The following is a 25739-nucleotide window of genomic DNA, read 5'->3' as shown; positions in this document are numbered from 1 at the left end:
AGGCCATTTTCAAAGATACTCACGGTCCTGCGACTTTGTCCAACATTTCAATGGGCTCTGAGGTCAGGTTGCAGCTCTGTGGAGAACCAGGCTTTATCACCTTGGGATTTTCTTATCAGAGCAATAAAAACCAGAAACTCTTTTTTTCAGTCTTTTACCATAAAAGATTCCGACGTCTCTCACGCGGAGACACACCACTCTGGACGGAGACGCGGAAGCTTTGTCTGGCACATGGAGGCAAACAATGGGCATAACGCAGAGAGACTTCCCAAAGGAAGCCTGTACAGCGGGAGGAAAAAAGGGATAGAAGTGAGGGGGCATGGAGGAGGGGGAGGTAAGGTCTGAAGGAGTCTATTTTTAGCCTCAGAGAAAAATCAGGTGTCTGCGGCCCATGAAGAAGAAAAGGAGCGTGTGGGTAAAGTGACATCAAGCAGCGCTGTCGCTTTCAATTTACATGATCCATGTGAGTCAGAGAGCGCTGCGAGGGTTGGGGGGGGGGATGCAATAAAACACAAACAAAATATAAAATGGTATATATGGTCCATACTGACATGAAACACAAGAGACATTAATGCAATGTTAAATATGGACACATGGAAAAAGCCAGCAGGAAGAAGTACACATAGCAGCACTTCATTTCCAATTCACAGCGGACTATAGATTAGATCAGCTAATACATCATCTACTGGGACTTTGCCTCACAGAAGCAGATATTACTGCATCTTTCTGCTTAAGATGTGTCTCCATCTCAGGCCTGATGAATATCACCACCAAACAACACCCCAGGATGCACATAACAAGACTTCATTCCTCTTCCATAACATGAAACTCAAGTAAGGACACAGGAAGGTGGTCCACTGCTATAAAAAGACCTCAGCTCTTCCAATCCGCCCACACCGTTAGCAAAAACGGGTGTCCAAAGGGACGGGGACATGGCACAGCCTGCACAAAGCGTTTCGTCTTTGTCTCATTTCCCAGACAACCACACTGCAGGAGCATTAGCAGTGAAGTGTCATTCATCAGCCGGCTCATCAGGGATTGGTGGGGACAGGTTGTATACCCCCGTTGTCCCGGTTAACGGCTCAACACCGACATTAGCATCGCCAGCTTTGTTTAAGGGAGTCGAGGCGGGAGGGTTGGAGGAGGAGGAGGACAGTCTGTGGAGCTCAAGGTGCAGAGAAAACACAATGTTCCAGTCGGTGCTTGGCCGGCACATAGATGCATGATGGGAGGCTCATCTGAAATACTGTTATGATGCCCGATCATCTACTCAAGACCTTCAGATAACCAGCCAGCTGGAAATGCGTCCCTATACTCCCCGAAGAGTTCACCCTGAATTGTAATAGATGTTATGTCAGATTGCTTCGAACACCTATGGGTGCCCTAACGTTAGAAAAGGCACCCACACTCATCTTTGGGCTCCACAAATATGTTACTGAATAGAGAAATTGTTTCACCTTCCTTTGGGAAGCTCTGAGACATCTTTTTCACATTAAATAGGGCTGTAAAAACCAATCAGCCAATGATCAACATTGGTTAATATTCACTCAAAATACCATTTTATTTAACAGTTCCCAAAAGACTCCTAGAACTGTGTTGTGCAGTATAATCCTTAGCGTGTGTGTGTGCAGTGCAGGAAGTAACGTTCCTCATCTATCCATCATCACAATCCAATTCCAAAGCAGACGTCGAGCTGATCATGACAATGTTTCAGCCGAGTACAGTTCATTGAATGGAAATTTCCAGCCTAAAAGCAGACACGTCTTATCACCATCCCTCATTGTTCAAATCATATTTGTATTTCAGGACAAAACATTGAAGCTTATCTTTAAAACCACCGTCACATGATGTTAACAGTTAAGAGAATTCCTCTTCTGTCACAGCTAACAGAATAAGTTCATCTCATGTCCTCTGGCAGACAAAATTGAAAGACCAATGGATATTTTATAAAGCTCCCTTGTTGATAATTAAACCATTCATTTCACTGCGGTGTTGAAAGTTCTCAACATGAAATGCACTCATAACATGAAATCCCCTGTGGTGCTGTCAGTGCCCATAATTATCAGTCTTTATTGACTGTCAAAGAAATGACACGATGAGCGTTTGTACCCAGGAGTTACCAGCTGTGGGCAAAACAAGTCCCAGATAACATGATAGGCTTGTTGTCAATCCTGTTTAATACCTTCAGTATCCGTTTGAAAGCTCGTCTAACAAACGGACATTATATGCCAAGAGTAGAGATCCGAACAAAGCAATCACAGGAAACTTGCTAATACAACCATATGAACAGTTCACCTATACAGTGAGAAATGAGACCAGGTGAGATTATGAGATACAAACTAATGTGTCTTCTTCTTCTTCACTGTTCAACAGCTGCTCAATCTCTGTCACTATCCACTGCATCATATCACTCCCACCTTGTCTTGGGTGACAGTGGTTGTGGGTGTATGGTGTGTGTATGGTGTGTGTGTGGGTGTATGATGGGTGTATGGTGTGTGTATGTGTGTGTGTGTGTGTATGGTGGGTGGGTACGAGACACAGGAGATCAACGTGCAATAGACTCCCAAAACAGTCCGTAGTCTGGTCTAAGTAAAGAACCAAGACTACAGCTCTCCTTCTGCTTTAACAGCCAAACAAACGTTCAAACACTGTATCAAATGTTTTGTAGGAATTAAAAGGCAGCAGACAGCAGCACCAATATTACACAACCGTTCAACGGGTTTTTACAACATCAATGGAGCTGGCGCAACGTGAAGAAAATGTCAAACCACCACACAAACAGGAAAATGAAGTTATGATTATATCTTATAGTGTTACCGCACCACAACATGTTCGCTCTCCTCAAAAAGCCTCATATAGTTCACTTCACCGTGTTTGTACCTGGCGCTTCTCTGCTCTTCCTGTGACAGCAATCTCATCTGTTAAGCAGCTCAAATAGTACATGCATGGAACTAAAAGATGTGGTGAGCAGCTGCATACGTCATTCAAACCCTCACTGACAGGAAGTGAGTCTTTCTTGTTTCCTTGACTAAAATGGCTGCGTACTCATTTGTCACCTGTATTCTTCATAGACTTATGAATGATGTAATCATAAGAAAACGGAGGGTTGTAGTAGGAGAACAGACGACTTGTAACATGTAAGAATAAATAAAACTCACAAAGATTCCGCTCAGTGCTATGAATACTCAAACACATGCTCACAAGCCACAGGCACCTCGGTACAGCAATGTTCCACTCCACACAGTCACTCAGACATACAGCATTTATTTACATATTCTCACAGGCTTTTCCTCCTGACCATCATGAGGTTGTCAGGCACTCCTGTGACTGTGTAACATTAGTGGAGTGGTGGGTAATATTAGTCTCTGAGTGCAGCTAGAAATTATTATCCTCATTTATCCATAAGGTCATTGCAGGGCCTCCACTTTGCTTTTTGAGGTGGAAAAAAAAAATAAACGGCATAGCAACTGTTTTAATTCAACAAATACAAGCGGTGAACATTGAACAAAATAACCTGCACTCCTTCTCCCTCTGTGATACTGTGTTTGTTTGGTGGGTCAGATTCAAGAGACATTCCTGAGAGTTAAATGTTACATTTCAACCTCTTAACTACAGTCTTCCTGTAAGATTTCTTGGTTTACTGTAGATGCATTAAAACATAAAAATGTTGTTACTACATTATGTCTCCTCAGCTTAGAAATGCTCTGCAGCAGGATAATAAAACTACAATAATACCAGGTTACCAGGTCAAAGATGTAAAAGTCTGTGTATGGTTATCCTTGAAATTAAGTCAGACAACTTCTGGACTGTGTCAAACTTTAATAGGAACAAGGCTGCGATTACATTTGCAATTTGCCCAGGAAAAAACTCGTAGAATATTTATACTGAATCAATATTGGAAATCTGTTGAAATTTTAAAAAAAGTCTTCCAGTGAGCAGTTTTCTGAGGGAGGGATATTAACATACACACCTACTTTTAATTAATTAAAGTTATTAACTGATAATAACAATAATATAGGCAACATATTGCTGTCAAAGACTTACAAATATAACATTATCTACGAGTGTAAAATCAGTGCGGGCTTGTTGTCTCTCAAAGACTTTTTGAGCCCTAAAGAATTACCCACAATTCACTGTGTTCTAATGGTTAGAACAGACAATGGAAAAGGAAATGATTATGTTTTTAAACATTCAAAGTGTATATCGCAGCAAGAAGTCTGTGTTATTCTTTGCTTTGGGAATTCATACCGGTTATGCTGTTTTAATCTGACCAAAAACCATACAGTACGAAATAACACGGTATCAATATAAAGGCCAGTATAGTCAGAAACTGAGCAGTTAACATCGAATACAAATATACGGCTTGCATTTTGTTGGCCGTGTGTGATTAGACGGAACTGTCCGCTGCCTCATTAAACATGCAATTAGGCCGGACATTGGGAATGAGCCTGAATCAGACCGATCTGCAAAACACTGTGAAAGGGACCTCACGTCTTTGCTTTTACTCAGCTGCAATTTTGATTGTAGGAATAAAATCATTCTAAAGCTTTTGCAATTTGCATTGTCAACAAAGCCCTGCCCGTGTACCATGGTGTCTGAGTGTGTTTTGTTAGGTGGAGGGAAGGAAAGCCCCAACCAGAAAACTGGTTCGGCAGATATTTTTCTGGAGCTGCCGTGTTTACAGACACTTCGCACTTATATTAAAGGTCACAACAGGTACAACTGGTAGAGAGGGCCGTGTGCAGACACGAGAGGAGCTCTCAGTGATGCCGATATCAACGGCCTTCCCTTCAAGCTGTCTGCCCTTAATCATCAGACCAGCTCTTCAATGAACAGAAGAACAGCCGGCAACATCAGCACATTGTGCGTAAATACCCTGCTGGTCACTGACAGCTTTAGTGTGTGGTAATCGTTACAACTAAAGCAGCTGTGCATGTTTCAGATCAAAAAGGAGAAACATAAGCAATGAGTCAGTCTAAAAGTCAAAAACAAAAAGTGACTCAGAAGATAACAATCTGTGTAAACATAAAGCACAGATTGCTGATAATTCAGCTCAGGAAAGAGTGCACAACACGTTTTTTCCAAACTGCACTTGCTGTGAACTTCAGTAATCCAATTTCCTCTTTTAGGTTATTCAAAATGACGAAATCAATTTAATCTTAAAGATCCCAGAGCAGCTGATGCAGAGTGCATTACATAACCCTCACAACCGTCATGGTCTCAAGGAGGCAGGTTTTAACATGTTTGCACCCTGTGTACAGAATAGTTAAAACATCTTCAGGCTCCGACACAACACAACCCATCTTGGTATGCGTCTCCTCACTTTGCTTATCTTGCTTTTAAAAAGGCTGAGGCTCAGATCAGCAGCACAGAAAAATCTCAACACTCGTCTCAGATTGCAATCCTAATTCAAAGACATACTGCATGCCATGTTGGAAAAAAACCGGTGGAATGGCCTGGCAGAGGTTCAGACGCCTCAGAGTCAGAGTCAGCACTGCCTCAGTGACTCACACGGGCCTTGCTGAGTCAAGTTGAGTGACTCTTGACGTTGAAACTCATTAAGTCTTATTGAAATAGAAATGGGCATAGAGTATACAAAAACAAGCTTGTGGCATGCAGGTTTGTAGTTCACTGAAAAACAAGTTAAACCTGGGCTCTCTTTCCTTTATTTACAAGTGGACCTTGTGCAGCAGGGGGTCGTGAATACACTCTCACACCCCGGTATCACTGCAAAGTGTATAAAAGAAAAAGGCAAAGAGCATGGAGCCTGAGAGATCCCCCACAATAATTCCAGAAACATATCTGAACATGTCACGATAGAGAGGAACATTTCAGGAGTTTTAACAAGCATGCCTGTGTGACAGCAACAGGGCCGTGGCGCGAGAGCAGACAAATATGCTGCACTTCTTCAGGGCCTAACAGATGTAACGGCGAGCTATGACAGCACATGGTGTCAACAACCTTGTAAAAAGAATAACTTAACATGGCGTTGCGTCTCTGGAAGGGGATGATCAAATGTGAACTGGAGTAAACCCACCAGTCAGTTAGTTACCTAGCAACATGGCAGCACGGTAATGACACATTGATGGCTCGCGATGCTCATCACATACCTGGACCTGATGCTCCTCTGATGCGCCTCCGCACTCCAGCACTCAAGACAATCAAAGTTCACCTGTGTCCTTCTTCTTCTTCTGCGTCCCACTGCTTTCACTGTGTTACACGGCTCGCTTTCAACAAGAAACAGCCGCCGGTGAGGTGAACGCATCGAAACTCAGCAACTGGTTTCCTTTATGTCGCCGTGTGTCTGGCCCTTCAGCGGAGGAAAGGGGTGCGGGTACGACCTGTAGGGACGAAACATCATCAGGCTCCAATGTGGGGTCACGTGACATCAACCGCCGTTTCGACCTGTGTTTACAAAATCTGTCCACATCATTGCGCTCGGAGAAACCACACGCTGGATTTCCTCAAAGGACAGAAAATAGGCCAAAGTAGCTATGGTAACGTCAAAAAATGTCCGTGAAATATCCAAATATCGCACGAGTTTGGTGGTTGAGCTCGTCTTGGCCGGCAGTTAGTTCAGTCCAGCTGCGGTCGCCACCGTGCACAGAACCGGGAAGAACGAACAGCAAACGGGTGAAGACCAACCGCCATCGTTAAGTTGTCACTCCCCAAGTCTGAGCCGCTGCAAGACTTCACAGTCCCCCTTACAGGCACGACACTAAATACTGTCAAGTTAACCCGATTAAACGACGTTTCCGGTACAATTTATAAAATAAAAGTCGACAATGCATCCATTTATCTATCTATGTGTGTATATATAGAGAGCTATAACGTCTTATTCGAAAAGTCATAATAAAGTATCGGATTAAACAAATGTAATCCGATACTTGTTGTTGTTAAGAATCAGCAGCACAAATGCATTTAATATTTTATTCTGAGGGATTAGTCACTTAACTTCCGGTGTTGGTCTTTCCTTCTGCAGCTTTGATGAACTTCAGACTCACAAGTTCAGAAGAACAGTTTCGATCGTGGGGCGCCCCCTGTTGGCACCGGAGTGTATGTTTCTGAACAAGTATCACAAGTGGTTACGTATTCCTGCAGGCAGAGGCATTATTATTGGATGTCAAATTGCAAAGGTACATTTAAAGCAGTCGTCATGCTAACAATCAGTTATAGTCTGATGATAGAGAAACTAGTTGTATTCAGTTCACCCAAAGTACTATTTTTCTTCATTTATTTAGGCACATCTGCTTTGATACTGTACATTTATTGTCGTCATTTCGGTTAGTAAAGTGGGAAAATGAAAGAAAAACCAAAATACAGGTTTAGTAAGGCGGTGAGAGACGCTAAACGACAGTACTCTGAGAAACTGCAACACCAGCTCTCAGCAAGTGACTCTGCTTCTGTCTGGAGAGGCCTCAGACAGATAACAAACTACAAGCCTAAAGCCCCCCACTCCATGAATGACCTCCGCCTGGCAGACAAGCTGAACAAGTACTGTCGCTTTGAAAGACAATGGGACAGTCCTGACCCCACCCCCCACGGCTCCATCAACCAGCCCCAGACCACCAGGTCCCCCTCCCCCAGCTCAGCAGGGGCCCATGCCTCTGTACCACCTATCCCAAATGACACCACACTCATTGGACTCATCCCCACCACTCCTGTAGTGGGAGCTTAACATCAGCTCCATCACCAAGAGTGCTCAGCAGAGGATGTACTTCCTGAGGCAGCTGAAGAAGTTCAACCTGCCAAAGACAATGATGGTGCACTTCTACACAGCCATCAAGTCCATCCTCTGCTCTTCCATCAGCGTCTGGTACACATCACTCGCTTCGCTGAGAGGGTGATTGGCTGCAATCTGCAGTCCATTCAAAACTTGTTCGCTTCCAGGACCTTGAAGTGAGCCAGAAGGATTGTAGCTGACCTCTCACAGCCTGGACATAAACTGTTCAAGCCCCTTCCATCTGGCAGGAGGCTGCGGTCCATCAGGAACAAGACCTCATGCCAAAAGAACAGTTTCTTCCCATCTTCAGTTGGACTCATTAACAAAGCCCGGGACCCCCACTGACTCCTTTCCCTATTAATGTACGCTTGACATTTAACGATATACTTGTTTTAATATTCTTGTTTGTTTACCATCTTTTTATATTTTATTGTAAATTTCAAAATGTTTCTAATTTTAAATCATGTCTTGTATTTTTCACTGTTATGCATCATCCACCATGTCAAATTCCTTGTATGTGCAACTTTGGTAAATAAACGGTTTGATTCTGATTCCTTAACAAACTTAAAGTTTTGCATACACTAGAGATTGGAGTTACTTTTTATTACACAACCATTTTGTGGTGGACCACAGATTGTGAAGATATCTATTTACATTTCTAAAAAAATACTGCAGGTTGCACTGTATTGGAAAGGGGAGTCTTTTGCAAGATCTACAAAAATGACATTCGTTATATTGTACCAAAATGAGAGTCAGTTTTAATGTGAACACTAAAGATAACGTTCAAGTGAATAGAAATGCACCTCGCACCCGCAATATTAAAGCGATGTGATCACAGGTCAGAGAGATTGTCCTTTCCTGGTGACCTACATCCTTTCCTGATTTACTAATTATAGTCATTGTCAAGAGAACTATAGTCATTGTCAAGAGAGAGAGAGCAGGAAGCATTACATCACAGTCCATTTGTTCTGGCCATATTCAACTATTTTGCGATAAATGTATTATATTAAATGTCTATCATTATTACATTAATTGGACCTTTTCAGGAATCCTTCAGAAACTACAAGGCCGTTCTCCTTCCACACGTGTTTGACACTGCTCGCAGTGATGGATGTCAAATAATGGGAATAATAAAGCTTAAATTTAGGCTACAGCATTAGATTCAACATCAATGTCTTGTGCAGTGTAAAACAATACAAAAATAATGTTACATATTGTGTGGGGTGAATGAAAAATTAATTATTAAAAACAGCTAGTGTCAGGTAAAGTGGTAATTAATTAATAACAACTATTGGAATAGAAGGGAGCCGTCATCAATGTTTGACAAGTCAAAATGTCTGCTTTGAAAAAGGCAGATCAACATTTTAGAGATGTACAAACAACCATCATCCATATCTTATATAGGCTGTTGTAAACACTAGTCAGCATCTGTTACGTCCCCTTTTGTAGTCTAGAGAAAACGTTGACCCGATTACACTACAAGCAAAGAATAATAAAGAGTCAAGAGTAGAAGGAACAATTAAAGATTTATTTTAAAATCAGGTATGTGCAAACAAAAGATTTTCAAACAATGTGGGAGAGGATGGGACAAAGTGGCCGTGCCATACAGATAGAATTCAATACAACAAAACTAGGCCTGGCTAACTCCTACCTCTGAAAACAAAACAAACAAAATGTCTTTACATGTTTATCTAAAAATAGCTTCACCAAAACAAATACAGGGGTGGCACTGGCCAATAATCTTTAGGTATTTAGACAAAGTTAAACTATGTGGTGGTACAAATGTAAAGGGTACACAAACTCACCTGTCCTCAACCTCCCACCACAAACCAAACAATTTAACAACAACAGTGTCACAGCTCAAACAGGCAGAGAACAAAAACAGGCTCAGCCTTCCTCCCTTTATTCTGGGACACACTGATTGGCCAGCTTGAAATCTGTGGGAACCAAGGAGCAGCATGACTGGCCTGCACAGGTGGAAACCAAACACCTTGATGACACCTGGAGAGAAAAAAAGGGAGGGAGAGAGACATTTTACACACTTAGGGTTGTATGTGATTAAATAACTTGAGTGAATGTGAATACACAAGTCACATATACTAAAGAAAGAGAGCAAGCATTATGTTAGTTAATTATCCTTCACGCCAATCAGCAATGAACGTACAAACCATTGAACAGGAGGACTTAGTCACTGTAGACATGGCCCTGTTAACTTTCATATCTATCACCCACAAATAACCACCATTCAGTCATGCTTTTCAAATTCGTACCAGAGAGAGCTCAAACCTTAAAACTCGACTGTCAGCATTTAAAACGTTTACAGTTTCCTACCTGCTGGGGGTTTGTTCAGCGGACCGACACACGGTGGCGGTAGAGGGTCAACACGGACCTTATTTAATGGCCACGAAGAAAAAAACGACGACTGCCGATTGGATGACTGTTGACGGAAACGAAGAAGAAGAGAAGCCTGAACAAAATCAGACATGAACACACGTTGACGTGACCGTGAAACAGTCGGGAAAATGTGAAATGTAATAGCCTACAGTAAGTCGTAACTCCTGCGTGGACGGCAGGTTTTGGTGAAATCATAGATATTCAATGCTCGGTAGCACACGTGTTGTGTCTCACTTTGTTTTCTTATTTAAATAGATGTCGCGGTTTTTCCCGTCCATCAGCTGTGTGTACAGTGTGTCCAGTCGGGTCGTATGTGGAGGTTCTCGCAGTGTTCCTCTCCTGTTAAGGCCGCTCCCGCCCGGACTGAGTGTTTTGGCAGCCGGTAAAAAGGACCTGATAGACTTCCCTGTCCTGAACGAGGACGAGCTTGAAGAGCAGTTTGTGAGAGGATCTGGACCCGGAGGACAGGCCACCAACAAAACCAGCAACTGTGTGGTGCTCAAGCACATCCCCAGTGGGACTGTTGTGAAGGTTAGTCCTGTTTATAAACAGTCAACATATTGACACATATAATAGATATTTGGTGAATAAATGACAGCGTTATGATGATGAATTTCTTAACCTTGGAAAATCAGTCTCACCTCAGTGTTCATAGCTGTTCTGATGCTTTTAATCACATTACATGATCTTCAGCCAAAGATGCCCAGTTGTCATCGAAATGTAGAAGTTGAAATGAAAGGACTTCTTGTCCAAGTTGGCTTAGAAGTTCAGATTCACGGTGAAGTTGTTTAAGTTTTGTTATTTACTAACCATGTTAATGTAATTTATTGTACCATTTCCCCCCGCAGTGCCATCAAACCAGATCTGTGGATATAAATCGAAAGCGTGCTCGGGATATCATGCGAGAGAAACTTGATGTTGTTTATAAAGGAGAACTCAGTGAAGTTATTGTAAAGAAGAAAGAGTCTGAGCTGAGGAAACAAGAGAAGAGGAAGAAGGCAAATGAGAATCTAGAGAGAAAAAGACTCTTTAGAGAAGCTCTGGCTGCAGACTCCAAACCTGGAAATGACACTGTTTAAAATGTTAGAAGGGAATATATACTGAGTACATTAATACCTGAGAGCTTCTGTATGTTCGTATGCCTACACAGACTGGATAACTAAACCTGGAAGGGTGTACTGTCAACAGTTGTATATCCAATAATCCTTGTATTTGTATGGTGTCTTTCATGCAAAGTTACAGTACATAAAATGAGAAAAGAAATATAAAATAGAGTGGTGTTTGAGATAGTGTGTGGTTCATCTTTCAATGCTTGAAGAGGTGTTTTCAAGAAAACAACATTCATTCAGAAATACAGTATACTTTAGATAAAAGTTGCAGAATACTTGTACCTGTCTGTGTTATTTGTCTTGGGTGCATATTTCTTTAATGTTATCATTTGATGACATAACTTCCCATCACTCACTATAAGTTGTTAGTGTTTGTAGTCTCAGTTTCAATTCTGAATGTGTCCACACACTAGAGCCAAACACATTAAAGCTGCAGCACTGATGTTTTTAACTGAATAATTTCGTAGCATAACATGCTCCATGTCTAAGTACGGTTGAAACTATGCTGTAAATTGATTTAGTTTATTTCTCTTTAATCATCACACGTGCTTGAAATTTTAACATTTTTCAGATAGTATTGTAAATACCCAAAACACATTCATTATAATTGAATAACAGTAGTTATAGACTTTAATTAATTAATCCGACTGAGATCAAGATATTTTTGCAACGTAAACATGACTACAGCCGAGTTTTGGTGGGACCATAGACTGTATGGGTGGGACACATGCATCATGTCAGACTTTGTTGACCGGCCGTGTGACGGTCAGAGCTGCAGCCAATGAGAGAGCTACCTTCACACTCGTGCCCCTCCCTCCTGGACAGATGAGCCAATGAGAGGTGCAGAACGGTTTTTAAATGCTCCACACTCTCAGGCTCTACTTTGCGTCGTAGAGGTCTGATTTTCGTCGTTGCAGAAGCAGAGACTTAAGCAAAGTGAGGAGCCCGTGGACACAGGGCAAAATAAATAGACTCCACGACCTCTAATTTTATTTTTGGGACCTGACATGGCAAAAGGTAAACTTTCCTCATGTGTTGTCGTTTTCGCAACTTGTTGCATGTCACACAAGCCACAGTAACGGTAGTTAATGTGTAGCTAACGCCAGCTAGCCTAAATAGAGTACATACTTTTAAAATGCATTTAACTGGTCTTTACTAAAAGTAGTTTTAATCATGCTCGCCGGTAATAGTCGCCGTTTGTATAATGTCACGACAGCGGTGTTTACATTTATTTATTTCCGTGTTCATAAAGGGAAGAAAGGTGTGCTGAGAACCGACAAAAAGCCCGAGGACACGGTCGAACATAAAGTCGCCTCGCGGAAGGAGACAAAGGAAAACAAACCAGCAAATAACAAGGTGTGTTTTGTTTTTTGTTTTTACGCTTTTGTGTTTGAACAATACAGAGAGAAACTTCTATTTTCTTTTTGTGCTACATTCTGCACTAACCCACAAGCCGAGAGGTAACGACACTGCTGCTGGGGTCCTTGCCTCCGTTCGTCGTCGTTGCAATAGTTTTAAACTTAACCCAGAATTTAGCCTTTCAGGCAAAATCTACCACAAACTGTGCACTGCCCCAACAACCAATCAGAGGGTAAGGTGTCGGTGTAGAAAGAAAGTGCACCATATGTACACATTGTCACTAGAGGGACCTTGTACAAGGTTGATTTCCAATGAGCAATCCAAAATCCACACTATAAATGTATTTACATCTGGCACTGGTTGGGTACCTGAACACCCTCGTTTATTAATAAACTATCATTTAATCCTAATGCATACGCCACCAATCAGACATGGTGCTGTTACCGTTGTAATGTTTACCACTCCCGGTTGTTGTTGGCAGGCAGAGTGGTGAAGTGTTCATCTATTTCTAATTGTTCCACTCGGGTAAATAATATTTATATTTTGCAGGATTGCGTAGGTGCTGCGCAGTCAATTTTACAAAGTCTACGGAGTCCACGCAAACCTCGATCCCCTCTGAGCGACAATTCCAGCATGCTGATTCAGGAGGGAAATGAATCCGATGCAACTAATGCATTCACGACAAAATTAAAAAAAGGTCAGTACCTAATTAACGTTTAAAATGGTTCAAATCGACTAATGGGAAATGTGGTTGTTTGGTCATTTCTATTTCATGTGATTTATCTATCTGCTGTTAACCACCCCATGATACAGTGTAGTCAGCGGATCCACGTGTACCACAGAAACATTTCCTGTGCATGTGAGTGGTAGCAGTGTTCACTGACCCACTGTCTTATGACACAACTTAACTGAAGGAACTTCTCTGTGTTGACTAAGGCAAAGTGTTTCAGACAGCTGTCCATTTCAGTCTCTGTTTCTTCCTCTAGACATACCTAATGAAATAAAATCTGAGAGTTGTGAGTCCAAGGAGCAGAAGCCTGAAATGACTTGTTCCAGTCATGGGATCAGAAAACAATCCACGGACCAACTTGAGCAAAAAGAGTCGACCACGCACACAAGTGCAAAGTCTGCAGCTGACGGCAAAGTTTCAGACAAACCTCGGAGTAGAACTGGTCGCAAACGCCGAGCAAAAAAGTAAGCACAGAAAAACAAGAAGTCATGGGTGCTTTCACAGATAGTTGAACAAATCAAAATGTAATTTCTTTCATTTTCTTTTCAGGACGGAGAATACAGCTCCCCAAAACAGAAAGGTCACAGACTATTTTCCCATCAGACGGAGTAACAGGAAAACAAAGACAGAGTTAAAGGTCTGTATGAAAAATGTTTATTATTATGAGTTATTATTTCTGACTTTTTTTTTAAGTTTCTGTTATGCAACTCTATATCGCTACCCAAAACAAAAAGTTTGACTTTGACCCAATTACTGTTATTGTCAACAGAGTGAGGAGCACAGACACATTGATGACCTGCTAAAGAATGACATTGAAGAAGGACTGCAGGTAACACTTAATGGTTTCAATGTACTGTGCCCATTTCAGTCCAAATGTGTTCCGTACAGTTCACTGTGAATAGTTTAGTAACAACACAATTGGTTGTCTTTAATGGCAGAGTTATATATATTTTACTAGTGTGGTGTGCATTTGCAGTATTATACATAGTCAGTCATTTTTGTGACAAATGTTATTTAACCAGTCATTGGTTGATGCTTTGTTTGGGCAAAAGAATCCCTAACCACAACGTTAGAAGTTTAATGTTTTTGAAAGTCGTAGTAAAGCAGCCCCTGCACCACGGCCTGTTGTATTTCACACGTCGCTGCTTTTGAATGTCAACAGATCAAACACATAGAAGGAAAAGGAAGAGGGATATTTGCTGCCAAGATCTTCAAAAAAGGAGAGTTTGTCGTGGAGTACCATGGAGACCTGCTGGAACTAGCTGAGGCTAAAATAAGAGAGGCCCAGTACACTCAGGATCCCCAGAAAGGCTGTTACATGTACTACTTCCAGTATCAATCCAAAACGTACTGGTAAGTCCAAACGTCACCACCGTGAAATAGGATTTGTTGTTATGCCAATTCTATAAACTTAAGTTTTGTTGCATGTCATACCATCTCTCTCCACATGTTTATCGTCTGTCTTTGCTGGCTTTCTAATGAAGCAGGGTTCTTACAGTCGGGAAAAACCTGGAAAAGTGATTTCCATGCCTGGAGAAGTTTTTGAAAAATAAATAAACCCAGAAAGCTTTGGAAAAGTCATGGAAATTAGCTTCAGAATCCCCTGTTTAATAAAGTATATATTTGGTACAGTTAGGATCGACTGAGGAAATCTATATTGGTTAAACAATACATTGATGTTTGGGCAGGTCCGTTACATCACTACACACAGCTAAGTTCTCTGTTTGGGGTAAAGTCAGACTCGGACCGTGTTGTGCTTATTTTTCATGTATACACAGATGTTTCAGAGAATGTATGGTAAGGATATTGATATTATCCTCAAGAATTGGGTTGTCTAAGGAAATACGTTCTTCTAATAAGCAGTCTCCTAGTAAAATACTTTTCATAGGTGTCATTACGATTGCAAAAGACTTTAACTAAATAAAACAAATCCTATTTCCTTGCCTCCTAGTTTGGATACCCGTCTTGTGCTTTAGTGACAGTTTAATCTTGAATTGTTTACGCTTCACAGTGTGGACGCTACAGAGGAAACGAGCCGTCTTGGAAGACTGATCAACCACAGTAAAGCCGGAAACTGTCAGACTCGGCTTCACGCCATCGATGGAACGCCTCATCTCATCCTGGTGGCGTCCAGAGACATCGTCGCAGAGGAAGAGCTGCTGTATGACTACGGCGATCGAAGTAAAGCCTCCGTGTCGGCTCACCCGTGGCTCAAATACTGAATCCACGACCACAGGGGTTCATATTTCAGATGAGTTGGTGCTCGTTCTGTTCAGCTTAATGTAATGGAAGCTAAAGATGAACGGTCCTCAACAGGCTTTTTTTATCGGGTATAAAAATGTTATCGTTTTAAACGAGGGCGATCAACTCGTGAGTGTATTTTTGCAAGTTTTTTTTTTTATCATGATTTTATTTTTATTAAATAGCAGCAGATTGAAGCTTGAAAAGGTATTTCCTGGATAAGTAGTGTTTCACATTGTCTATGGTGTTTCCTTTTGTAGTGATTATAATTGAGAATTCAATTTCACTATTGTAAATTATTACTTGTGCCGTAAATTAAGGAATAAAACACAGAGTTTTCATTCCAGCTGTGACATGGTTGATGTTGAAGACTATCTGAGACATATTTATGAAATATGGTGTTCTAAGATGACACGCTCCTCCACTCATTTTGGGCATTTTTACTGTAATTTGATACTTGACAGTGTGGAAATGTATGGATTGGGGGTGGGGTGGGGTATATAACAGGCTAGAAGGGAGCAGAAAATGTTGTGGTTATGTGGTACAAACCTTCACCTGCAGGCTACCAAGTCTCCTAAATGTCATATTTAGAGCCATCTCACGGCGCAGTTGAAGATGAATCTACTACGGCGTTGAGACTAAAAGACGGCACAATAAATAGATGTCAAAATATTGTGACTGTTGCCTTTCAGCTGCATTTCTATTGTACAGACACACAGTGGCTTGTAGAACAGTAATGTTGACGGTACCTTTTAGATATGTGCAACAAAGTTGAGTGGACTCTGACTTTACTGAATTAACAATACAAACTTATTTGTCCACTTTGACATGAGATGAGAACTTGTATCTGTGTGAAACACATTAAATATTTTAAAAATAATCAATTTTCATGCCTATAAATTACTTCATTTCGAGTGAATGCATTCAACAAAATCTCCAACACTTGTGAGATAATACTTTCCAGTTTCATTTCATATCTTCACTAAACTTTCAACATAATATATATTTCTACTACAACCACTATGGTAAACGATTTTAGGTTCAAATCACCAGTACACAATACAGTGCTTGTTAGATTAGACAATAGACATGGTAAAAAATAATCAATATAAAAGTGTCTGTCTGACAAATCCCATTTGTCTTCTACGTGGTCAGTTCTTCTGAGAGATTGTTCTTATTTTCGCCTGAATGAAAACCTATAAACAGAAAAGGTCCAGAGTTATTTTAAGGCGTTTTACAAACCAGTAAAACTGCCCAATGCGAGAAAGAATCATTGAGACATGACAACATGTAATTACTGATGGCTGTCAGCAGTTTGGCAGACACACTGCCGATTTACAACATCTCCCTTTCTCTCGTTCAGCGCTCACGAAAACATCCTTCGCATCAGCAAGAATTCATTTGGTCACAAGTACATCATTAGGAGACTGGAGACGGCTGTGAGAACAATCTCCCTGTTAGCTTACTTCAACGTCATGTGCTTGCTGATTACATTTGACTTGAAACCTTTCCATCTGTAGTTTACGGGTAAAAGTAAATGTTACTTTGCGCTACTCCTTCCAAATGACTTCTTTGTTGTCTGCATATATATTAATATTCCTGTATTCTGTGTTTTTTCTTCTTCTTGGCTAACATTAAGGGACTACGACTGCAGCATTTCGTTGTGCAGCGACGGTGTCATATGAACCATGTTTGGTCTACTCACAGCCTGCTTATGGTTGTCTTCTCCTCTTTTGCATCATTTATGATGGCTGGACTGTGATGTGGCGTCTGTGTCCCCAGATCCACCTCCACCATCGCTGCTTCAGCCTGTGGCAGAATCCCACTGCAGAACAAAGAATTTGACTGGTCACTTAGAATATAAACAGCTGTAAAACAAAATCCACACTATCAAGTTGAAGCTATCAATGAGATCGATCTCTTCCCCTTCTAAACTAGAATCAGTGTTGTTTTTAAAAAGTAACAATGGATACTAATTTCAGCGTTATAACATCAGTACAGATCATTTCTACTGCTGATGTCTACACAATACTGCGGTGCTGATATATATTATTATATTACAAGTCTTTATGATTATAAGTCTGTCTTTACACAGTCTCTGTATTAGTAATGGCAGATATGGATGGGATAATACAGGATAATCGTGTCCATTTAGAAAAATATCAGTATCACTAGTGTTTAAGAGTGTTAGATGTGTATTCATATTAATATTGTCTGTATGCCAACAGATCTGGTCTTAAAAGTACATTTTATCATTCTAAAACCAGAATAAGTGGTACAATTCAGATTTCACATTAGAGTTTCCACTGAAAACAACGTTATGAAAAATCTAATGTAGTACAATACAACAGCCCTGCAATAAATCTGGTCCTTGCTAAACTTAGAATGTTCAGTTTTGTTGTCATTGTGAGAGAGGTTTTGATTTAGCTATAGATCGTTTATAACGCTGTAGTTAGTGGTGGTGTTGTGATGTGTTTCTAATGCTCTGTCCTGTATGTAAATGCAGGTGGACACATTATGAATAATGCACTTTTATGAAAGAGGTGACATGATATAAGTTTAATTAATAAAAAAAACAATAACAACACGTTAGACCCCATCATAGAGTGGACTCCACCTCTTGTACAGCTGGAGCTCCTCCTGAGCCACCATGAACTGAGCTTTGAGCTGGTTCCTCTCCTGCAGAACCTCCTTCAGCTCCTGCATGGTGAAGCGCGGTCTGTTGGGGTCTGTGAGGTCCACCAGCAGCTGGTTTGGACCCGCTGTTTGCTTCAATGGCAGACAGGAAAACAAAGCATCTCTACACGTCCGCTTCACGTGTGACAATGACTGTAAGTGAACCGTACATGACGGACTGTAACACTCACCGTGCCCGGTCCAGAGGAGCTCTCCTGGAGGATCCGGTCCAGCTCACTCCTCAAGTTGTCCCGCTCCATTTTCAGCTCCTCCAGAGACAAGTTGTACTTATTTACCAGAGTCTCGAACATTTCCAACACGCGGACTATTCTGAACTGTAAGTCCGACACTTCTTCGCCTGTGCTGCTTATTTTCAACAGATCTCGTCCGATCACATAGGAAATGTCATACACATCCTCCACGGTGAGCTCAAACGCGTCCTTCTCGAAAGCCAGAGCAGGCGACGACTCTTCTCCAAACTCCATGACGGAGCGATACGACTCCTAAAGAAAACAACGCCGGAATAAAGTCAACTTTCCTCCGCTGGCTACTTTTTTTACAACGCTGTAAAATATCGCTCTCTTTCTTTTTGTCTCGAGCTCAACACATTTACTGGCAGAAGGTAAAACTTCCAGAGCAGCGGCACTTCCTCCCCATCAGTCATCCGCCAATGGCGTGACTCGCTGGGCAGCAGAGGAGGGCAAAGTATCCTAGCGACAGGTGAGTACAAAGATCGTACATGTGTCAAGATGACTTACTCAACATCGTCAATACGTGAACACGGTTACTTTGCTCATGTTACAGAAACGCAGGTAGTGAAGGGAGTTTGAGTTAGAGCTCTTAGTTTTTCTTCTCTCAGCATCAGGTGGGAAAGCACGTGATTTAATGTTTTTATTTTTTTTAATTTACTCACGCGCACTGCTCTCCCTCCCTCTCTCTCTTGTGGACTGTTTATATACTTTATGTTGTTATATACCATATATAATTTTAAATGTTCTATTAATACCTTATACTGTTTTATTACATTACGTACTATATATGTCCATAGTAATACGTACAACCACGAAGTATCATTCATTATCATATTTACAGTATTAATCTGGTGTACACTGTGCTGGTGTTGCTGCTACTTATCACACCATTATGTTGGAACTTTGAGTTCTATTTCTATTGCAGTTTCCATTTTTATTTCTATTCTATTTAATTTTATATTCCTCTAATAATTGTTTCTCAATTTATCCGTACTTATTTCTGTTATTGTGCTGCTGCAACACCTGCATTTATCCTCCAGGATTCAAGACAGTATTATTTTAGCTCTCTTCTATTTTTATTTATTTATTAAAATTAAATGACCAAGGAAAGGTTCTTGCCTACACAAAAGGCCATAAAAACCTACATCTAGCACATGTATTTTAGCCATATTCATATTTGATTGTAACACAATAACAACATGAAAAAGATGAAAAATAAAACTTTATTACTTTATTCTGGAGAAGCATTATTTTACAGATGCAACGCAGCACGTATTGGCTGTTAGGGCATGTTTTTACAGTACTCATTATTGAGCTATTGTTGGAATAGGTTTACTGGTCCTACTGGTGTTTTACCAGTATGATTGCACTGGTGTAAACCATAGAAGGTGGTGCCACAATGTAGTGCTGCAGGTATACAGTAACATCCTCTTTTCATCAATTCAGGGGACGAAGCACAATAATAAAATAAATAGAGGCACATGATCCTCCAGCTCATTTGCTGCACATGGAAAAATGACTCTCTCACACTTGACACTAATTTGTTATATAATCAGATACATCTTAACACCACTTAAACATAAATGACACAAGATGTTCCATTTATCGGTCTTATAGCAGCTAGACCAATCGCTGACATTTGATGTCATTATTCAGAGACTGATAAGAAACTTGAAATTCAATCCATCTTCTGTGAAACGCAGTGACAGAAGTTCTGTATTTTGATCAAGCAATGTAGTGGGAAACCTGGGTGCTAAAATACTTGACATTACAGCAGCATGTGCATCATTACACGTTATGATTTTTGATGATGCCACTTCGAGGTCATAAACACACATTAAAGGGTCCAGATATGGCCAAAATGTTTTATAAAAGTTGACACTGTGTAAACACCATACAGATTTAGTTAAGTTAAGCAACTTAATCAATTATTGTAAATATGTCTATTGACAACCTTTGTTGAGAGAAACAAACTGGTGTAGACAACAGAGTGGAAAAAAGAAGACCAATCGTATAATTCATACAAAGAAAAGTCTTCTGATTGGCAGCAATGTAGGGTCGTCTGCAATCAAACCGGCAGCCACCATCGGCATTATGGCAGTGAAGATCCTGTGCAGAGATGACAATGGAAATAGTGACACAACGAGATGGAGAGAGAGAAAAGTATGAGAAGAGTTGTTGTGATCTCTAATCACTGTTATATGTGAACCACAGTGACACCTCACATGATTCAAAAAACAAGCGCTATTTGTTTTACAGATTCCTGTACAATCAGTTAAGAGTGTTTCTCTGATGGCATTTGTAAAAGTTGGTGAATGAAGAAAAGTCAACTCATTACTTACAAGCGTCTAATTCCTGATTCGGCCTGATCAGTGGAACTGGAGCATGGTGGAGGAGATGGCGGACAAACCATGAAGCTGATGTCATCCTCAAACTCCTCACTGAGAGATACGTAACAGGTCATTGTAAACTTTTGCATCAGTGTTGCGTGTAGTTGAGATTAGTAACATCTTCATTCATGGAAAAAAAACAGACCTTTTGTAATGCAATAGCTCTTCCTGTAGCAAGAACACTTGGGCCTTGAGCTCATTCTTCTCCTGCAGGACGTCCCGCAGCTCCTGCAGGGTGAAGCGAGGTTTGTCTGAGTCCTGCTCCAGGCTGTCTGTCTCTGTCTCTTGCTCTGGATCATCCGTCACCTTCTGCAATCAAAACATATGTTCAGCATTTCTCTGGAGCAGAAGGGTTAAACTGATACATATTTCTGCCAACTGCAGAGTGGTGGTGGTAATTCATATCTACAGTTGTCTATGAAAGAATTAAGCAATGCGAAAAAAAAATGTTCTAATGTTTCATGGGATGGGAAATGTATCCAATATGCTTGTAAGGCCTTAAGGACACACCAGCATGCCAGTATGATCATGCTCCATGTTTTATGTAAATAGTGTGGGCATCTACTATAACCACAGTCAGACTGCGTACAGGTGGGAGTTAAACAGGTTTTTACCAGTAACGATGTTGTCGTGTCCTCGTCTCTGTCACCCTCTTCCTCATTATTTTCTCTTTTTGATGAGCTTGGGAGAAGTGAAGGACTCATGTCATGCTCAAAGCAGTTTGCCAGGAAGCCAGGGTCCCCTCCACACTCCACCCACACTGAATTGGGTTTGATGGAGTTAGATGGCGAGGACTGGATTGGTAACAAAAAAGATCCACTTAAAACCTGCCAGACTTAATGAACTATGGCCAAACCTAATTTCAAATACATTTTGCGCATGGTTTCCAGCCTGCTGAAGATAAGCCCTTTTTCTTCTTCTTACCGTCATCTGTGGTGATTTAGGCGGTGACATCCCAGATCTGGTAAAAGAGGTTTCTTCTATATCAGTGACCTCTTTCTCCAGTTCGCAGCCCAGGAGGTCCTTTCTCAGCCTTGTGACCTGGAGCTGCAGAGCGACCAGCTCCTGCTGCCGTGCCTGTGCTGCAGCTTCCAGCTCGGCCCTCTGCTGGATCAGGGCCTTGCCCTGCGCCTCCATCACTCCTATCCTGTGACGAAGATCCTGGTTGATTCTAATCAGCCGGTGCTGCTGCATCTGGAGCTATAGTTGAGGAAATTTATATTGTGACTTAGGAGGTAAATTGTAAACTAATGTGAACAGTTTGTCAGGTGCCAGTATAGGTGCTGTATATGGTCTAAATCCTCACCGCCTCAACATCCTCGTTTTTTAGTGTCAGCTCGTGGTCTGTAGCCCGGATCTCATCCCTCTGCTTATCTACCAAGTCTTTCAGCTTCTTCATCACCTGCCTTTCCTTCTCCGACATTCCTGTGGGTATCATAAACAAAACGCATAACAAGAATCACAAATGCAATCTAACAGGAGGATTCATTCATTTCATTTCTCAACCATTTATTTCTTATCATCCACTTAGCCATAGGGCTTCATATTGTGTCAAACGGCAACACTCTTAATAAATTAAATGACTAAATTCAGCAAAGTGCATTTGACGAGAAAGATTCAAATCGCTACACGTTTGACAAGCGACTCTAAAATCTAAATATAAACATAACATTAAAAAGAGTTTCAGAATAGACACTTCTTGCAATTGTATTACCCCATGACAATGGAGATCTAATTTAATGTAATTTTTCTAGTCAAAACCTCACTGGGATGGATTGCTTTATCTCAAACACATTCCAGGCGTCTGTTGATTGTCACACTGAACCAAAACAAAGTAAAACTAATGGTTGAGTAGAATGGTAGGAAATCAATATATTAAAGCATATACTACCCCTTTAATGTATTTCTAGACAAATAATAACAAGCAAAGTGATCATATGACGCAGTACCCATTCATTTGGATGACCATGTTTATAAGCACTTTGTGCACTGTGGCCCTGACAGTAAGTATAGCCGCAGCCACCATGAAAGTCTCACACAGGAGCATTATATTCTGGTCTGCTTTAAAAATAGTCTCCTTTACAAGCTCCTGACTGCCTCTCTTCACAGCCCCCCGTTTTTCATGTCAACGTGCAAGCACGCAGCATAAACTGTGGAATCACATGTGACAACATCAGGGTGAGTATGTGTGACGTACAGCAGGCGGTTAATCAGCGCGACACAAATCTGCAGTGAGCACACATCTGGAACATGAATCGGATCTGTGCTGGAACTCTCAGCCAAGACCAAACTAATTTAGTCCTCACAAGATACTGTACCACACGACACGCATGGCAAGACTTCAAACAGCAACAGAGCTCTGTGTTGTGATTATTAGTAGTTATTGTACTAGACACTTAGTACATGTTCTTAACATTTGTATATTTTACATAGCCATACTATTTTTCACAATAGATTTGTTTATAGGCATTAGTGAATTGCAATGAACCAATGCCCTTTGGGACAATAATTAAGCTGATCAAACTATTTCTCTCCTGATACTGATTCTGATAGCTGAACTTAACTTTCTATCTCAACTCTGTACAACTCATGCATATAACTCATCCAGGTGAGTTGGCAGCCTACCGTCACTGAAAGAATGTAACTGATATTGGGAACACTTGATTCTTAAAAATTCTTTAAAAAAAACGGTGGAAAAAAAAGTGTCATGGCTGATCAATGTGTCTAATTTAAGCACAGGATAAGGGTTAGGGTTAGGGTTAGATGATTGTAAGGTCCTAGAGCCTTGAGAGTGGGCTCCCGAGTGTCTAGGAACTTGGGAAAAGGTGGATCTCATTAATGATCTCACTTCAAATCACATTCATGAGACAATTTGTCTAATTTCAAATGAGATTTTAGAGAAAATGGTGCATTGTTACAACATAATTTACGACAGGCTAATAGCAGACCACCTCAAGGTCTCACTCTGAAATAACCAGGACATTCTGATGTAGGACTCCAAAATTAAAGCCCTTCAAAATCTCATTCATGAGACAATTTGTCTAATTTAAGCACAGGATAAGGGTTAGGGTTAGATGATTGGAAGGTCCTAGAGCTTTGAGAGTGGGCTCCCGAGTGTCTAGGAACTTGGGAAAAGGTGGATCTCATTAATGATGATAATATTGCATTTACACCTGGAAAGATGAAGAAACTGGCATAATAATAAGTATTTTTTTTAAAACCCATTTTTTTCTTATCCCATATCTGATCTAAGTTGAAACCTCCCAAAACCCATCAGTGAAACCCTGGTGGGCAGTCGACAGCGCAGACAACCCACCCTCCTGTTTCTGCAGGTCCTCCTGTGTGACGGGGAACTCTTTGAGCGAGAGGCTCACCAACAGCCTCTTGTTCTCAGCGTGAAGCTGCGTGATCTGAGAGAGCAGGTTCTGGACTTCTCCTCGCCACGCATCCTCCACCAGCTCCAACTCCTGAGCAGAAGTGTACCACAAATTAATTAATTGCTCCCTAATCATTATGATAGCATATGATAGCATGGTAATTAAGTTTGTGTAGGAACGTTTGCTACATTGGTATTACAACTACACTAATCTGATGCAATAATATAATCATATAGTAATATAATATCTGTGACTATCACAAATACTGCTACATTTATTAACAGATTTATCAGGTTTGACTGCCGGAAAAAAAAATATCTCTAAAAGTTAATTGTTCAGCAATTTAAAGATTACAAATCAAACACTTTTTGGGAGATTTGCAGCTTTTCTTCACCATTGTAGATGGTGCTTGAAAGGTCAAAATACAAATGCCAACACAAAGCACACAGAATGGTAGACAGACAAGTATACACACACACACACACACACACACACACACACACACACACACACACACACACACACACACACACACAAACCAATAAACGGGTACACACAGACCTTCTGGTGCTTCTTCTCCTGCCCGGATCTGTCGCTCCGCTCCTGCCTCAGCCTCTCCAGCTCCCTCCGCAGCTCTTCGGCCTCCTTTTCGGCGGCTCCGCTGCTCACCAGGGCCTCCAGCAGCTCCAGGACCCGCACCACTTTGGGCACCACCTCGACCAGAGACTCGCACCCAAACCTGTCGATGATCCGCTCAAACTCCCGTCCGAGCACCGCCGCTATGTCGTACACATCCATGACCGTCAGCTCCGCAGCGGGTCTGTCCAGCGCGGACATAACGCAGGTTTCCATGTCTGACCTCTGCTTTATTTACACCTCCAACATTCAACATATCCGTCTCCAAGGAGACTCACATTTGCTTTAAAAAACAACTAATGTACCCAAGCTAGCCGCAGCGTGTTTGAACATGGAGAGGACTTGTTTCAGTTTGTTGACAGTTAAACACTTTTCCAGCGTCGGAGCGTTACTTGTGATGCTGCATTCAATGTCCCCACGAAAACTCGTATATGTCACTACTTAGCGTACATTCAAGTCAGTGTTCAAGTAATGAAGCTCCATCTGGGTCGCTGGTGCCTAGTGTTTCTTTTTTTTTTTACACCTGTGCTACAATTAACAATATAGTGCAAGACAATACGCAGAACTGGCATAAAAGCGATAGAGCTAGAAGCTGTCAGTTGAAACACCAGTGTTTAATATTGCCGTATACTGACCAATAATAATATACAATATTTATAATACATTATTTTGACTATCATTGTATATCCCTGTTTGCGTGTTATCCCCATATTAGCATAATTTCACCGTCGTGTTTGAGGAAATATCATATTTACAACCGCTCCTGAAGGCAGCAGCCGTACCTCCACGTTGACTCAAAGTCCTTGTGCGCATGCTTTGGCCTTCTATGCACATCAGTCAGCTTTTAAAATAT

The 25739-nt window shown here is 41.2% G+C and overlaps 5 protein-coding genes across 9 annotated transcripts in view; 2 read left to right on the top strand and 3 right to left on the bottom strand.

Annotated features, from left to right (window-relative positions):
• Positions 1 to 6662, bottom strand: part of LOC306696899 (membrane-associated phosphatidylinositol transfer protein 2-like) — a 37636-nt gene extending 30974 nt beyond the window's left edge. For all 5 annotated transcript variants that reach the window (XM_079160620.1, XM_079160622.1, XM_079160623.1 and 2 more), the window contains exon 1: positions 6111 to 6662. The gene's annotated coding sequence lies outside the window, so the exon portion shown is untranslated. The remainder of the gene's footprint in view (positions 1 to 6110) is intronic.
• Positions 6663 to 10185: 3523 nt separating this feature from the next.
• Positions 10186 to 11495, top strand: mtrfr (mitochondrial translation release factor in rescue). The gene is made up of 3 exons (XM_079160494.1): positions 10186 to 10267; positions 10373 to 10648; positions 10966 to 11495. Exons 2-3 carry the CDS (start codon positions 10373 to 10375, stop codon positions 11194 to 11196), a joined length of 507 nt encoding a protein of 168 aa, XP_079016620.1. The 5' UTR covers positions 10186 to 10267; the 3' UTR covers positions 11197 to 11495.
• Positions 11496 to 12115: 620 nt separating this feature from the next.
• kmt5ab (lysine methyltransferase 5Ab) lies at positions 12116 to 16707 on the top strand. Its single transcript, XM_079161977.1, has 8 exons — positions 12116 to 12243; positions 12479 to 12582; positions 13135 to 13282; positions 13572 to 13779; positions 13865 to 13952; positions 14085 to 14144; positions 14478 to 14668; positions 15327 to 16707. The coding sequence occupies exons 1-8, from the start codon at positions 12234 to 12236 to the stop codon at positions 15535 to 15537; spliced, it is 1020 nt and encodes a 339-aa protein (XP_079018103.1). The 5' UTR covers positions 12116 to 12233; the 3' UTR covers positions 15538 to 16707.
• Positions 15657 to 18861, bottom strand: rilpl2 (Rab interacting lysosomal protein-like 2). The gene is made up of 4 exons (XM_079161978.1): positions 18424 to 18861; positions 18174 to 18325; positions 17262 to 17381; positions 15657 to 16752 (listed from the first exon to the last, which is right to left on the bottom strand). Exons 1-4 carry the CDS (start codon positions 18715 to 18717, stop codon positions 16731 to 16733), a joined length of 588 nt encoding a protein of 195 aa, XP_079018104.1. The 5' UTR covers positions 18718 to 18861; the 3' UTR covers positions 15657 to 16730.
• An 827-nt stretch (positions 18862 to 19688) lies between these two features.
• LOC306697985 (RILP-like protein 1) lies at positions 19689 to 25248 on the bottom strand. The gene is made up of 8 exons (XM_079162111.1): positions 24812 to 25248; positions 24190 to 24340; positions 22180 to 22298; positions 21798 to 22073; positions 21488 to 21667; positions 21019 to 21182; positions 20826 to 20924; positions 19689 to 20592 (listed from the first exon to the last, which is right to left on the bottom strand). The coding sequence occupies exons 1-8, from the start codon at positions 25100 to 25102 to the stop codon at positions 20502 to 20504; spliced, it is 1371 nt and encodes a 456-aa protein (XP_079018237.1). The 5' UTR covers positions 25103 to 25248; the 3' UTR covers positions 19689 to 20501.
• Positions 25249 to 25739: the final 491 nt, after the last annotated feature.

Source organism: Pholis gunnellus, assembly GCF_910591455.1.
Source record: "Pholis gunnellus genome assembly, chromosome: 6".
In the NCBI taxonomy this organism is placed as follows: Eukaryota; Metazoa; Chordata; class Actinopteri; order Perciformes; family Pholidae; genus Pholis; species Pholis gunnellus.
This window is presented reverse-complemented; position numbering and strand designations above follow the sequence as displayed.

Coding starts and splice junctions, on each gene's coding strand:
- mtrfr (XM_079160494.1), top strand. CDS start 10,373: ATGTCGCGGTTTTTCCCGTCCATCAGCTGTGTGTACAGTGTGTCCAGT. Junction 10,649..10,965: donor CCAGTGGGACTGTTGTGAAG/GTTAGTCCTGTT, acceptor TTCCCCCCGCAG/TGCCATCAAACCAGATCTGT.
- kmt5ab (XM_079161977.1), top strand. Junction 13,780..13,864: donor CGCAAACGCCGAGCAAAAAA/GTAAGCACAGAA, acceptor TTTTCTTTTCAG/GACGGAGAATACAGCTCCCC. Junction 13,953..14,084: donor AAACAAAGACAGAGTTAAAG/GTCTGTATGAAA, acceptor TATTGTCAACAG/AGTGAGGAGCACAGACACAT.
- rilpl2 (XM_079161978.1), bottom strand. CDS start 18,717: ATGGAGTTTGGAGAAGAGTCGTCGCCTGCTCTGGCTTTCGAGAAGGAC. Junction 18,326..18,423: donor GCTCCTCTGGACCGGGCACG/GTGAGTGTTACA, acceptor CTGCCATTGAAG/CAAACAGCGGGTCCAAACCA. Junction 16,753..17,261: donor AAGACAACCATAAGCAGGCT/GTGAGTAGACCA, acceptor TTCTGTTTATAG/GTTTTCATTCAGGCGAAAAT.
- LOC306697985 (XM_079162111.1), bottom strand. CDS start 25,102: ATGGAAACCTGCGTTATGTCCGCGCTGGACAGACCCGCTGCGGAGCTG. Junction 24,341..24,811: donor AGGAGAAGAAGCACCAGAAG/GTCTGTGTGTAC, acceptor ACTTCTGCTCAG/GAGTTGGAGCTGGTGGAGGA. Junction 20,593..20,825: donor GAATCAGGAATTAGACGCTT/GTAAGTAATGAG, acceptor ATCTCTGCACAG/GATCTTCACTGCCATAATGC.